Source organism: Saccostrea cucullata, unplaced genomic scaffold, assembly GCF_032062105.1.
Source record: "Saccostrea cucullata isolate Sc308-1 unplaced genomic scaffold, CSIRO_AGI_Scuc_v1 ctg22, whole genome shotgun sequence".
Taxonomy (NCBI): domain Eukaryota; kingdom Metazoa; phylum Mollusca; class Bivalvia; order Ostreida; family Ostreidae; genus Saccostrea; species Saccostrea cuccullata.
The window spans coordinates 680,773-693,894 of NW_026936725.1; the positions used below are offsets into that span (position 1 = coordinate 680,773).

At 32.1% G+C, this 13,122-nt stretch overlaps 1 protein-coding gene across 1 annotated transcript; it reads right to left on the reverse strand.

Annotated features, from left to right (window-relative positions):
* Window positions 1–2,921: 2,921 nt before the first annotated feature.
* On the reverse strand, window positions 2,922–8,301 carry LOC134246386 (uncharacterized). The gene is made up of 7 exons (XM_062728752.1): window positions 8,239–8,301; window positions 7,979–8,122; window positions 6,379–6,482; window positions 5,872–5,983; window positions 5,278–5,448; window positions 4,067–4,259; window positions 2,922–3,713 (listed from the first exon to the last, which is right to left on the reverse strand). The coding sequence occupies exons 1-7, from the start codon at window positions 8,248–8,250 to the stop codon at window positions 3,481–3,483; spliced, it is 969 nt and encodes a 322-aa protein (XP_062584736.1). The 5' UTR covers window positions 8,251–8,301; the 3' UTR covers window positions 2,922–3,480.
* Between the last annotated feature and the right edge of the window lie 4,821 nt (window positions 8,302–13,122).

Sequence of the window (13,122 nt, forward strand, 5' to 3'; positions counted from 1 at the left end):
CATGGGTTCTGGGTGTTAGGGCAGGATGTGATTATATAGTGAAAATGCATGAATTCTTTAAAAATCTTCTTCTCTGCTCCTTGGTATTATGCCATTGATCTAAGTACATATTTATGATGAAGAAACATGCCTCTTCCAAAATGATTAATTTCAGTGTCCCTGGGTCAGGGGTACGAGAGAGGGGGGGGGGGGTGGTACTTAGTCTAAAGATAATTTAATGCTTTGAAATCTGCTTTAGGTCTTAATCAACCATTTATGAATAAAATTTATGATAAAATTTCCAAATTTTTGAAATATGTGGCCTCAGGGTCAGTGGTTCCTGTGGGAAGGGGTGAACAAATGGTGGTTGTTACAGGATACTCAGGTGACCTATAAGGCCCGTGGGCCTCTTGTTTTACGAACTGGATCTAAAGTTTGATGCTACATATATATGTCTTTCTTTTTTACAACCAAAATACTTGACTAAATGGGTTAAAAAAGTTACCAAGTAAAGCTTACATTTTAATCTGGCTGAAGGATATCACCTGGCACTCTCCCTGGGCCGTTAAGAGTATGTGGCTGTCGTTGTAAAGTGTATTCATCTTTTAGGTTACATGTAAAATACATTCAGTATATCAGGACTCAACTCCCAACCCCCCCTGAAAAAAATAGTCTGAAGAAACTGGATAATGCTCAAAAGAAGTTAATGTGTATCAGTAGGTGTAACAAGGGTGTCCCTAAAAATGGTGGATTTTAAAATGTTTCTTCATGATGCAACAGAAAAAAGGGGAGGCATTAAATTTCATTCATATTAGATATGTCAACAACCCATTTCTGCTCTGTGTACGAGAAAAAAAAATTTTTTTAACATGTTTTTATTGTTTTTGAAAATATAGATTACCAGAACATGTATACTAGAGTATAATGGTATATGGAACAAGCCACATGGCACATAAAGAGGAGGTGGGTTATTACATTATACAGTAAAATTAACAATTAGCAGGGTAACATCATCTATATTGTCCATATACTTGTAATTCACTGTCTTGCTTTTAAACTGTGATATTTAAGTCTGGAAGATATTTTCCTTGAGGTAATATTTATATTTCTATATTTTGAGATTTTATTATTTTCTGGGTTGTTTTCACATCTTTACCAATATCCTGATAACAATTTTTATTCGGTAATTTTTTTTTTTTAAGAATTGATTTACTTTGTTAATGTATTAACAGCATTTTTTAAAATTAATTTTTAATCAAAACAATAAATAAATGCTTGAAAGAAGTATATTCATGTTTGATAACTTTGTGCTATTACTCTTGATGTGACTTTACAAAGTTAAAAAGACGGCACTTACAAACTCCCCATTTAGAAAGATCCTAACAATTATATTTTGCCATAAAGTTGCATGCAATGAAAATATGTCCTTTCCAGGACAAGATAATTTGTTATCAAACCTAGGAGTGAGTCAACTTTTGAAGTACATGTAATACAAACATGTACATGTGGTATAAATGTCATGAGGGGGAAAAAATTAAAAATTAAAATTAAAAGATTGTTATAATAAAATGCGAGTTAAGAATGTACTGTTAAACAGTTATCTTCATCTATTAGCAATGTGGATTCATGAGATTTCAAATAAATATTGAGAATTTATCTTTTTGTGAAGAATAATAGTATATTGAAGTAGAGAATCTGGGGATATCCATGTTCCAACATGATTTTTCTTTTACAGGTGTAACGTAAAACATGTACATTTGTTCTCAAAGAAATTGGGAAAGAGGTCTATGGAACACAACACCCTGAAACATTTCTTGATGTGTTTTCATTAGCCTCAAGGGCCATGCTACTTTATTGGCTGTACATAGGAATACTTGATTAACTTTTCCTTAAATAAGTTATGTTCATTGTTATTATAAAATAACTGCTTGAAACCTACATCCGAAGATATAATTTTCTTTTTCTTATTCCCCATATTCTGAAGTTCAAAATTCTTCAAAGTGTGACTTATAGTAAACATAAATGATTCAATTACTTAAGGAATAACTGTCTTATTTTTCGATTTCATGATGTGATCAATCGATTGGGTTGCGTGATAATTTGCATAAACGCTGAAGGCAAATTGACGATCTGACAGTTATTCCTTATATTTACATGCTTTGATTCCGCCAATCCACGTGCTCCAAGCCCTGCTTCTGTCTAGCTGTTTGCTCCGCCTTGCACGTGTGTTTTTTGTTGTTGTTTTTTTTGTTGTTTTTTTTGAATTGCGCCAATACATTGATAGGGAAATAAAGTACATTTACAATTTGTAATTTGATCTCGGACAAAAACATTGGAAATGTAAATATTTAGAAATAAAATGTCATTTTCATATAGTTCCGTTGTGATATGACATGAAGTCGGTCACATGATCAAATTCTATAACGCCCAATTATTCAAAGAATGCATTAATGCATTTTCACTTAAATCGAAAGAGCCCCACCAACTGGCCCCAGGGCCACACAGTTCAAAATTGTGGAAAAGACAACCTTGCTTATAACAAATATGCACAAATACTTAATACAGAAGAGGATTTCCAAAGACTTAATGCATTTTCACTATCATGATAACAATCTGGAGCCCCACTCTGACATCAGAACACTGACCCAGGGGCCATAAAAATTCATAATTTTGGAAAAGACTCCTTTCCTCGTCGTAAATATACTCTAAGTTTATCTGCCTAATACCCAGGAGAAAAGGAGATTTTCAAAGAATTATTGCATTTTTACTACATAATTACTAGAGCCCGGTTCTAACACCAAAACCCCTGACCCTGGGGACATGAAATTCATAATTTTGGAAGAGGCATTGTGATTCTAAAACGTTCTTACACTACTATAGAAATTTGACTGGGAAGGCATTTTGTAGTGACACATAAGGTGAAAATAAAAAAAAATAATGAAGTTTTTAACGTGTTTATCACACATTACATACAATAGATAATCTCTAAGATCACATATACCCAAATCCTGGATGAATGAACTTTTCAGTTTTCTGTAAATTAATACATATTGAGAACTTTTACTCAGTAAATGTATTAGGTCTTGTAAAAAATTCTTCTGGAGAACTTGAGCCCAGATAATGAAACCCTACTACTAAAAAGCTTTTCTTAGAATGTACATGTAACTCATTAATGGGTATGTTTACCGAGAGAATATGTGCACAAATCTGAGATAAGCATTTTATATGATTGTCCATACACCATAAAACAAGTATATGTATAACCATTCTAACACAAGATGCACAAAAGCACACACATCTACATGTATTTCTCATGGAGATAATGATGACTAGAAAATTCACATTCATTCACACAATCTTCTACAGATAAAATGCTATGTGAGTCACTGTTTCAGGAATAGCACATCTGAATGACACACGTACAACCTAAACTAGCTCAACATTACAGTGCTGCTAAACAGAATCCAGAATGAGATCACTGAATGGCACAGTCTGACGTAACTAATACCCTGTATAGGAGTAGTTTTGTTGTGAGGATCCGTAATACCCCGCTCCGTACTGACTGGGGGGTGGCTGACTGTACTGAGAACTAGGGTATCGGGTCCGCCCAGCCCCTGACACAGCACCGCCTCTGTGTCTTTGTTCTTGCTGTGCTATTGGTAAACCTCCCTCCTGTACGAGCTTCTTCAAAGCTGTGAAGTGCATTTTGGTCATGATCTGTAAATCTTCTAACACTGTAAATACATTCAAGTGATCACATGAATGTCATTAAGCATCAGCATTAATCAAGAATTATTCAACACTCTGATATACATGACATGATGTATTTAGATCTTTAATTTGGCACAACTTTGAACTGAAAAAAATCTTTTCTTTATTTACTGTTTTGAAATTCTAAATCATTAGAAAATAATTACTATTGCTGGGACATAGTGTTAAATCCTTTGGATCTGAGTTGTACTATGGTGCATATTTACATACTCATCAGTTTTACTTGAGGTTAGACCATAGCAGATGGGGGAATCCTTAATTATCCTATTTACTTACCAAAGCCTATCATTCAAAGTACTGCAAAATGTTTACTTACCATATCCTGCATAAGGCCTGTCATCTGAGGTACAGAGGAATATTTTTTTGAGTGTTTGTACCATGGCCCCTGTCTCTAGCACTTGTTCTGCTAAAGGTAGCGAGGAGAAATACTCCATGTCCAGCTCAAACGGATTCTGTGGAGCAGGGTAGGTGTTCAGTTTGACTAGTTCTGATACAATGTCATACACAATGTCATACAGGCTAAAGAGAACATCAGTAAAAGGTAGTTAAACAAAACACACTGGTTATAGCGAAGTCCAAGAATTTAATTCGCTATATCCCGTTATATCCGTATAAGAGAACACACCATTTGCAGTCAAAGGCTTTTGAATTGAATTTTATATACAAAGGAAATACAATGTTCAATTTATCAAACTTGCAATAACTTTAAAAGTTCGTTATAAAAGATGTAAATCTCATTATATTTGACCAAACCTAATACTATATCTTTATATACATAACCGATATTTTGAATTTTGCATGAAAATTTAAAAATATTATAAAGAAAAAAGCAATTTCACTATAAAAAAGGAAATAACTGTAGCTGTAATATTTGTTCAGAAGGTTATAGACAGTGAAAGGCTGAAAACACAAAAAAGACACAAGGAAGAGAAACAAGTCAAAAAGTAAAATGATTTCAATGTTCTAGTCTTGTGCCAGATTTAGAACAAACTGAATCTACAATTTATATGTATAGGAATATTCATTTATTAATTTATCTGCAGTTCAATTTATCTTCCGATGGAAATTTTCTACAGATCTTTCCAATAAATGGCTTTGTGTGCTCATCATTCGGTAAATTCAAGATTGTTGAGTTGAATTGAGTTGAGTCTTAGGTTGCCTAAGGGCAAGCTTTTTTTATTTCCAACCTCTATTGTTTACAGTAAGATATTATTAGTAAGGATTTGTGTTTATATGTAAAATATTTCATTATATATACAGTGTATATTGTTAACACACTTAAAGACAAGTAGATATTTTATACGTAATAAGTTATTTTCAAACCCTTTCTAACCCTTAATTTGAAAAAAAAAAAATTCAACTCAAAATCCCTTCACCTGGAGATACCTCAGAGCATATTTAGCTGAAATTGGCACAAAAAGGAAAAGTTTTCCTTGACAGATAAAAAACAAAACAAATAGGTGGCATTAATTATCTAAGAACTGCGGTGAATGAGGATCACATTATTACAGTAAGTCAGCATTAGATCTTACTTTTGTCTTTCCATGAGGCGGTGGTTTTCAGTCGGAGAGGGCTGTCTTTTTCTGACTCGGTGTCTCCCATCAGATTAATCAGCCGCTGGTGGTTGGATCGAATCCACACATAAGGACAGCTGTACCGAGCATATCCGGCTATCAGGAACAAAGTTGATGCTTCATCCTAAAAAATAAATTCTGTAGTACATGTACATAAAATCTACATGCACAATAAGAATATGGTATTAAAATACAAGGTCATGTCTGTGACCCATATGTCTTTGGAAAGATTGTAGTTCTAGTAGTCTGGACTTAAATAGTCTTTGGTTATAAGTGGAAGATAACAGTGATCAATCTTAAGAATTACGTTACCATTCACATTATTTTTTACTTTCATAAAGGGGTGATAAATAACATAAAGGGGTGATAAATAAAGATGACCTTCTGCCACAAAAATGAATTCAAGGCATAAAATCTTCACTACCAAACGGGATTTACACACCATAACTCACACAAAACTTATAAACATTCCTTAATTAATCATTCTTTTACAGATGAACTTTATCAATAAAAAAATCAAATTATAAGATAAATCCTAAAATTATACCCCTGGTAGAGTTTCTGAGTCACTTGGTGAGGCGGGTGGTAGACCCACACCTTTGGGGACAGCTGCCGTGGTCAGGTTCATCTGTGATCGCATGGATATCAACAGGGACCTCCTACAGGTAGAGTAACACTCAGGTAATAATAATATTACAGATATATATTTTTGTTAAAAATTTAATAATTAAAAATAAAATGTTTGTAATGGGCAGAATTAAAAATTCAACAGATAAAAATAAGAAAAATTACCAGACAAGGTCATTATTTTTTAACCTTTAAGGATATTTTGTTAAAATTTATATAGCTTTAATGTGCAGGATTAAAATCATCAGAAAAAATAAGATAAAAGACAATGGTTGTTTGTTTATTTCAATATTTGTTTTGTATATAATTTAATGTGGTGAATATACATTTGAGAAGTAAAAAAAAAAATGTCAAACAAACTTAAATTTTTGATGTAGATTTTTTAAAATAAAAAGTATATTTAGATTTTTTTTACACACTGACTTACTTATCATATGGAAGATTATTGGACGTTAAGCTTCCACTCCTGTTAGGATCTTTGAAGCTCGGGGTCATACTCTTGGTCTCCAGTGTGTGGCTGTAATGTGAGGACTGAAACAAAGCAATTTACGGTGTAGCTTAAATACTTGTGAGTATTTTGACTTGTGCAATTGACTCAACCTTTACAATAAATAACTGAGCAATAAACAAATGTAACAAGCTTTGTGACTTGTGGCCATATTCTTTTATGGACTAAATCTTCAAATTGCAAAGTGTTAAATAAATTTCTACCCATAAAAACAATTATAGTGAGGGTCACGAAGCGATGCTCTTCACTGCGAGTGCTAAAGACAATGCCTGGGCGGAGAGAAAATTCGGACTACTGCACATTCATTTGATAGAATTTTTTCCCCAGTTACTTTGGACCCACAATGCATCACTTCGTAAAGCAACATTTCTTGCAAGAAAACATAAAAAGTTAAACAAATAATAGCGAGCGCAGTGAGTGTCGCGAAGCGACGCTCTTAACTGCGAGCTCTAACAACAACGCCTGGGCGAAGAGTAAATTCGGACTACTGCACATTCATTCCATTGAATTTTTTTCCGCAGTAATTTTTACCCTCAATGCATCGCTTTGTACACAAACGCTAAAGCAACGTTCTCGCGAGAATAACGACAAAAGTTAAAAGAAAAATATTTACATTTCCAATAAATTTTCCCTTAGTATGATTCTTTACAAAATAAAATGCAGTATATTTTCTCATGAACTACATTAGGTATGTATCACAAATAAGCATAAATATCTCCATTGTTACGTCATAATACCGCTCTTGACGTCAAAAAGTCAAAAAAATATAGTGCACACTGTTTTGTTTTAAAAATGACAGTTGAACGGTGTAAATTTATGGCAAGTCAGCAGAAAATTAATGTAAATATAAGAAATATTTAGATTTTTTGAAGATTCAAAAAAAAATCACGCCGGCATATTTATCACCCCACGTAAGTGCTAACGCGCTTCATGAAATATGCCAGCGTGAAGCGTCGTAGTTCATAACCTCATGAATCTTCAAAAATTAAATTCATTTCTTAAATAAACTTGCCTTGATTTGATGAATTTATCTGTTTATTGCAGAAAAATAGTCATAAACTGACTGAAATCAGCCCTGTTCAGGCTTCTGTTTGGTAAAGCAACATGCAAACGACGGCATGTGATGTCAGAGTCTTAAACGCACCAAATGTCACGTGCGGTTTGACGAGTCCGATCTAAATGAAAAACTGGATAAGTATTTGCACTCGCCCTAATGGTCGCACCGTCAACATATTAAATTTGTCTTGATTGAATGAATATATTGCACACAAATAGTCAATAAAATGGTTCTTAATTAAAATCAGCCCTGTTCAGGCTTCAGTTTGGTAATGCAACATATATACATACGATGTCATAGTCTAGACGCATCAAATGTCACATACAGTTTGACGAGCCCAATCTTAATTAAAACTGAAAAAGTATCTACACTAGCCCTTACGGTCGCATCGTCAACATATTATATGTATAATTCAAATGAAACCAAGAAATAGACTGTTTCTCTCAGAATATTAAAACCTACTTTTGGTTCATTGAGAACACTTATAACCAGCTCTTCTCGTCCCCGGAGGTACATGGCAAAGTTCTTGAAACCTTTGATGGTTCCAAATTTTAGCATTTCTGCAAGGAAAGCCTGCAGCCTCTTTTTCAGAATGTTTTCTTGTCTCTGAAAATAGAAACATGAGCATTTAAAAAATATGTATTACCACAGGAAAGAAATATTAATTTCAAATATATCGGAGACAATCTCTAAAGATTTAAGAAGCTACAATTCTTTCTTACCGCAGCATCCATTGTTGATTGCTTTTTTTTCCCTTTTTATAATCGGAAATCGTGAATGAAGAAGTATATGAAAATAGAATCGGGTTAGTCTCTAAAAATCCGGAAAAATAAATTGTGAAAGAGGGTGCATCCCACCCTTACAATGTTCCAGCATGCAGGTTAGAAAAGGAGAATATTTTTCTAATGATGAATAATTCATAAAAAAAATATATAATTATTTGTCGTGGTTTAACAACGACAAATGGGTTAAATAAGTGTCTGTGCTATAAGATCTATAGATTTATGTCAACGCAAAAAATGTATATATCTATGGCATGCCAAATTCACAAAAATGAGCAAAACATAGTTTCACAGTCGATAAACTAGGTTTATCGGTTGTAAACTATAGTTTAAGGACTGTAAACTATAGTTAACAACGTTAATCTATATTTTACCTCTGTAAACCATAGTTAACGCGATAATCTATGTTTCAGAACTGTAATACTTAGCACCAAAAACAATCATTTGCGATTGCAAAACATAGATTATCTGATAAATACAGTTTCACGATTGTAAACTATTGTTTACAACTCTTAACTATAGTTAACGATCGTCAATTATAGTCTACAGGCGTTAACCTGTGTTTGTGAACAGCGAAAATTTATTGTTAACGTTTTATTACAGACAGATAAATATGGCACGCCAAATTCACAAAAATGAGTTAAACATAGTTTCACAATTGATAAACTAGGTTTATCGACTGTAAACTATAGTTTACAAACCGTAAACTATAGTTAACTATAGTTTTCATCTGTAAAACTAAATTTAACGGTTGTTAAATATAGTTTACGTATGCTAATCTAAGTTTATCTGTCTGTAATAAAACGTTAACAATAGATTTTGTTGTTAAACATAGATTCACGTCTGTAAACTATAATTTACGATCGTTAACTGTAGTTAAGAGTTGTAAACCATAGTTTACAATCGTGAAACTGTATTTATCAGATAATCTATGTTTTGCAATCGCAAATGATTAATTTCGGTGTTAAGTATAGTTTACGGTTGTGAAACATAGATTATCGCGTTAACTATGGTTTACAGATGTAAAATTATGGCACGCCAAATTCACAAAAATGAGATAATCATAGTTTCACAATCGATAAACTAGGTTTATCGGTTGTAAACTATAGTTTACGATTCGTAAACTATAGCTAACAACGTTAATCTATATTTCACATCTGTAAACCATAGTTAACGCGATAATCTATGTTACACAACCATAAACTACATGTATACTAAACACCGAAAACAATCATTTGCGATTGCAAAACATAGATTATCTGATAAATACAGTTTCATGATTTGTAAACTATAGTTTACAAACCGTTAACTATAGTTAACGATCTGATAAATATAGTTTCACAATTTGTGAAACTATGATTAACAACTCTTAATTATAGTTTACGATTGTAAACTATAGTTTACAAACGTGAATGTATGTTTATCAACAAAATCTATTGTTAACGCTTTATTACAGACAGACAAACTTAAATTAACATTCATAAACTATAGTTAACAACCGTTTAATATAGTTTTACAGATGAAAACTATAATTAACGAATTGTTAAGTATAGTTTACGGTTTGTAAACTATAGTTTACAGTCGATAAACCTAGTTTATCAATTGTGAAACTAGGTTTATCTCATTTTTGAGAATTTGGCGTGCCATATAAAATATAGATTAACGTTGTTAACTATAGTTTACAGTCCGTAAACTATAGTTTACAGCATAAACCTAGTTTATTGTGTGATTTTTTCCTTTTTAATTTCGTGCCATAAACATTAATGGCACGTAAATTCACAAAAATGAGCAAAACATAGTTTCACAGGATTAGGTTTATCCTTGTAAAAAGTTTACGGACTGTTAACTATAGTTAACAACGTTAATCTATATTTTACATTTGTAAACTGTAGTTAACGCGATAGTCTATGTTTCACAACCGTAAACTATAATTAACACCAAAAACAATCATTTGCGATCACAAAACATAGATTATCTGATAAATACAGTTTCACGATTTGTAAACTTTGGTTTACAACTCTTAACTATAGTTAACGATCGGAAATTATAGTTTACAGACGTTAATCTATGTTTATCATCAAAATCTATTGTTAACGTTTTATTACAGACAGATAAACTGAAATTAGCATTCGTAAACTATAATTAACAACCGTTAGATATAGTTTTACAGACGAAAACTATACTTAACGAATTGTAAACTATAGTTCACGGTTTGTAAACTATAGTTTACAGTCGATAAACATAGTTTATCAATTATGAAACTATGTTTAGCACGCCAAATTCACAAAAATGAGCTAATGATAGTTTCACAGTCGATAAACTAGGTTTATTGGTTGTAAACTATAGTTTACGGACTGTTAACTATAGTTAACAACGTTAATCGACATTTTACATTTGTAAACTATAGTGAACGCGATAATCTATGTTTCAGAACCGTAAACTATAATTAACACCAAAAACAATCATTTGCGATCGCAAAACATAGATTATCTGATAAATACAGTTTCACGATTTGTAAACTTTGGTTTACAACTCTTAACTATAGTTAACGATCGGAAATTATAGTTTACAGACGTGAATCTATGTTTATCAACAAAATCTATTGTTAACGTTTTATTACAGACAGATAAACTGAGATTAGATTCGTAAACTAGTTAACAACCGTTAAATATAGTTTTACAGATGAAAACTATACTTAACGAATCGTTAACTATAGTTTTTACGGTTTGTAAACGATAGTTTACAGTCGATAAACCTAGTTTATCAATTGTGAAACTAGGTTTAGCTAATTTTTGTGAATTTGGCGTGCCATAGATAAACTTAGATTAGCATTCGTAAACTATAGTTAACAACCGTTAAATATAGTTTTACAGATGAAAACTATAGTGAACGAATTGTAAATTATAGTTCACGGTTTGTAAACTATAGTTTACAGTCGATAAACCTTGTTTATCATTTATGAAACTATGTTTAGCTCATTTTTGTGAATTTGGCGTGCCATATATATCGTTCATTTTAGTCAATAGTTTTATTCAAATGCCCGAACGAACATGATGATGATGCATATTAGAAATTGAAATTAAAAGCATCACAATTTGTAGTTTTTAAGATCTCGTGAAAAACCACCGTGAAATTAAAAAACAGATACTTTTATACGACTAATGCTGAGCTATCATACTTTACATGTGGATTCACTCAAATATGAGCTCTAGGTCCTTTTCTGGATACAATTATTCTTACCAATTAACTTTTACCTTGGAGATTGACCTAGTTTTGAAAAACTTTAATCTTGGCCATAACTTTTGAATAGTTGGTACCAGGGCTCAAAGTATTCACTGAGATAGGTCCTTTCCTTGGATACAATTATTAATGGCCGTTTGACCTTGATCCTTTAGAGTTCCATCAACTTTTGAAAAACTTCGCCGTAAGTTTTCAACGATTGGCGCTAGAACATTCATATTTCACAGGTATATTTCTTTAGACAAGTCTTTCTTTGGGTACCAACATTTTATATCTCTTGACCTTGACATTGGATTATGACATTTGAGAAATTCAACCCTTGAAATAAATAAAATACCATATGGTGGCATCAGTGTCTCAATCATCTTGTTTTATTTCAGACATTTACTTCGATATTTTTTTTCCAGACTTTCAATCCAACTTTTTATACTTCTTATCTTGTCCACTTCAGAATGATTGATTATTGATTTGATCACTTGTGTTGCTAGATTTAACACCGGGGATGATTTTTAAGATGGTTGTGTTCAAACGTTTGAATTATATGATCTACATGTCGACGGCTCTTGTCTGTAGATGTATTGTCTTTTGGAATGGTCTTAGATATATCTTGGTAATGGCTTTGATCACTATAATATACAAATTGCTGACATAACAAAGCGTCCTTTATTTCTACTGTGTAACTAGAGTTGAAGGGGTCCCATATTGAAACGGACGTAACCACCCACCGAGTACAAAAATAAATTTAATGTTGGTGTATATTTATTTTAAATGCCTACATATTAAAAAGATAGGACACGATGATATCTTGTAATTAATACAATTTTTTTAATGTTTTAAATAAAAATGAAATTGAATAAGGAGCATCTCTCAACTATATAATTTCTTAAAGCACACTAGCTGTAGTTGTTAATTGCAAATTATGCGGTGTGTGTGTGGTTTTTAAGAGGGGGAGCTCTTCTGTACCTGTTACCACATTGTTAGGAGCATGGATCTGCTTTAGTCTTTGAAAAATGACAATCAACCTGCATGTAATGTTTTAAAGATTTTAATGAACAATCCTTATAATTCAGTAATTAATCTTTTTTAAAAAATATATACACATACATGTAAATGTATCCCCTAAAATCACTTTTGTCATAATTTGTTTTCTGTTCTTGCATAAAAATCAGTCACGTTTTTATGCCTCTTTTATAATTCCTCATATATAAGGAATTGTTAAACATTCCAATTCTGTAAGAATAATTTAAGTGCAAAGACATTTAAAATCCTTAAAATCCACTGATAATCATCACACTCTTATGATCAACAATAGGGTGTTAACACGACTAGAGATATCTTGCATCTCTTTAACATATATACGATGAACTGTTGACAGATTTGGATTTTAAAGATAATGCTACAAAATCTGATAAATCCAAAGATTCAGATTGAGAAATATTTCTAAATAGTTTAGGGAACTTGGGGGTAGGAAACTTCCATAAAAATCAATTTAATTATTTTGAATTTGAATTTGTAATATTTTTGCTAAATATTCAGTTCTGATCAATGCTTTCTAAATGAGCATGCTTGTTGTACCAGTCCAGT

What these genes read in the sequence shown, in the direction of transcription:
- LOC134246386 (XM_062728752.1), bottom strand. An exon ending in GTGTTCTCAATGAACCAAAA is followed by an intron (nt 6,483 to 7,978) that starts GTAGGTTTTAAT and finishes GCTTTGTTTCAG; the next exon opens with TCCTCACATTACAGCCACAC. An exon ending in CATGGAAAGACAAAAGTAAG is followed by an intron (nt 4,260 to 5,277) that starts ATCTAATGCTGA and finishes AGCCTGTATGAC; the next exon opens with ATTGTGTATGACATTGTATC.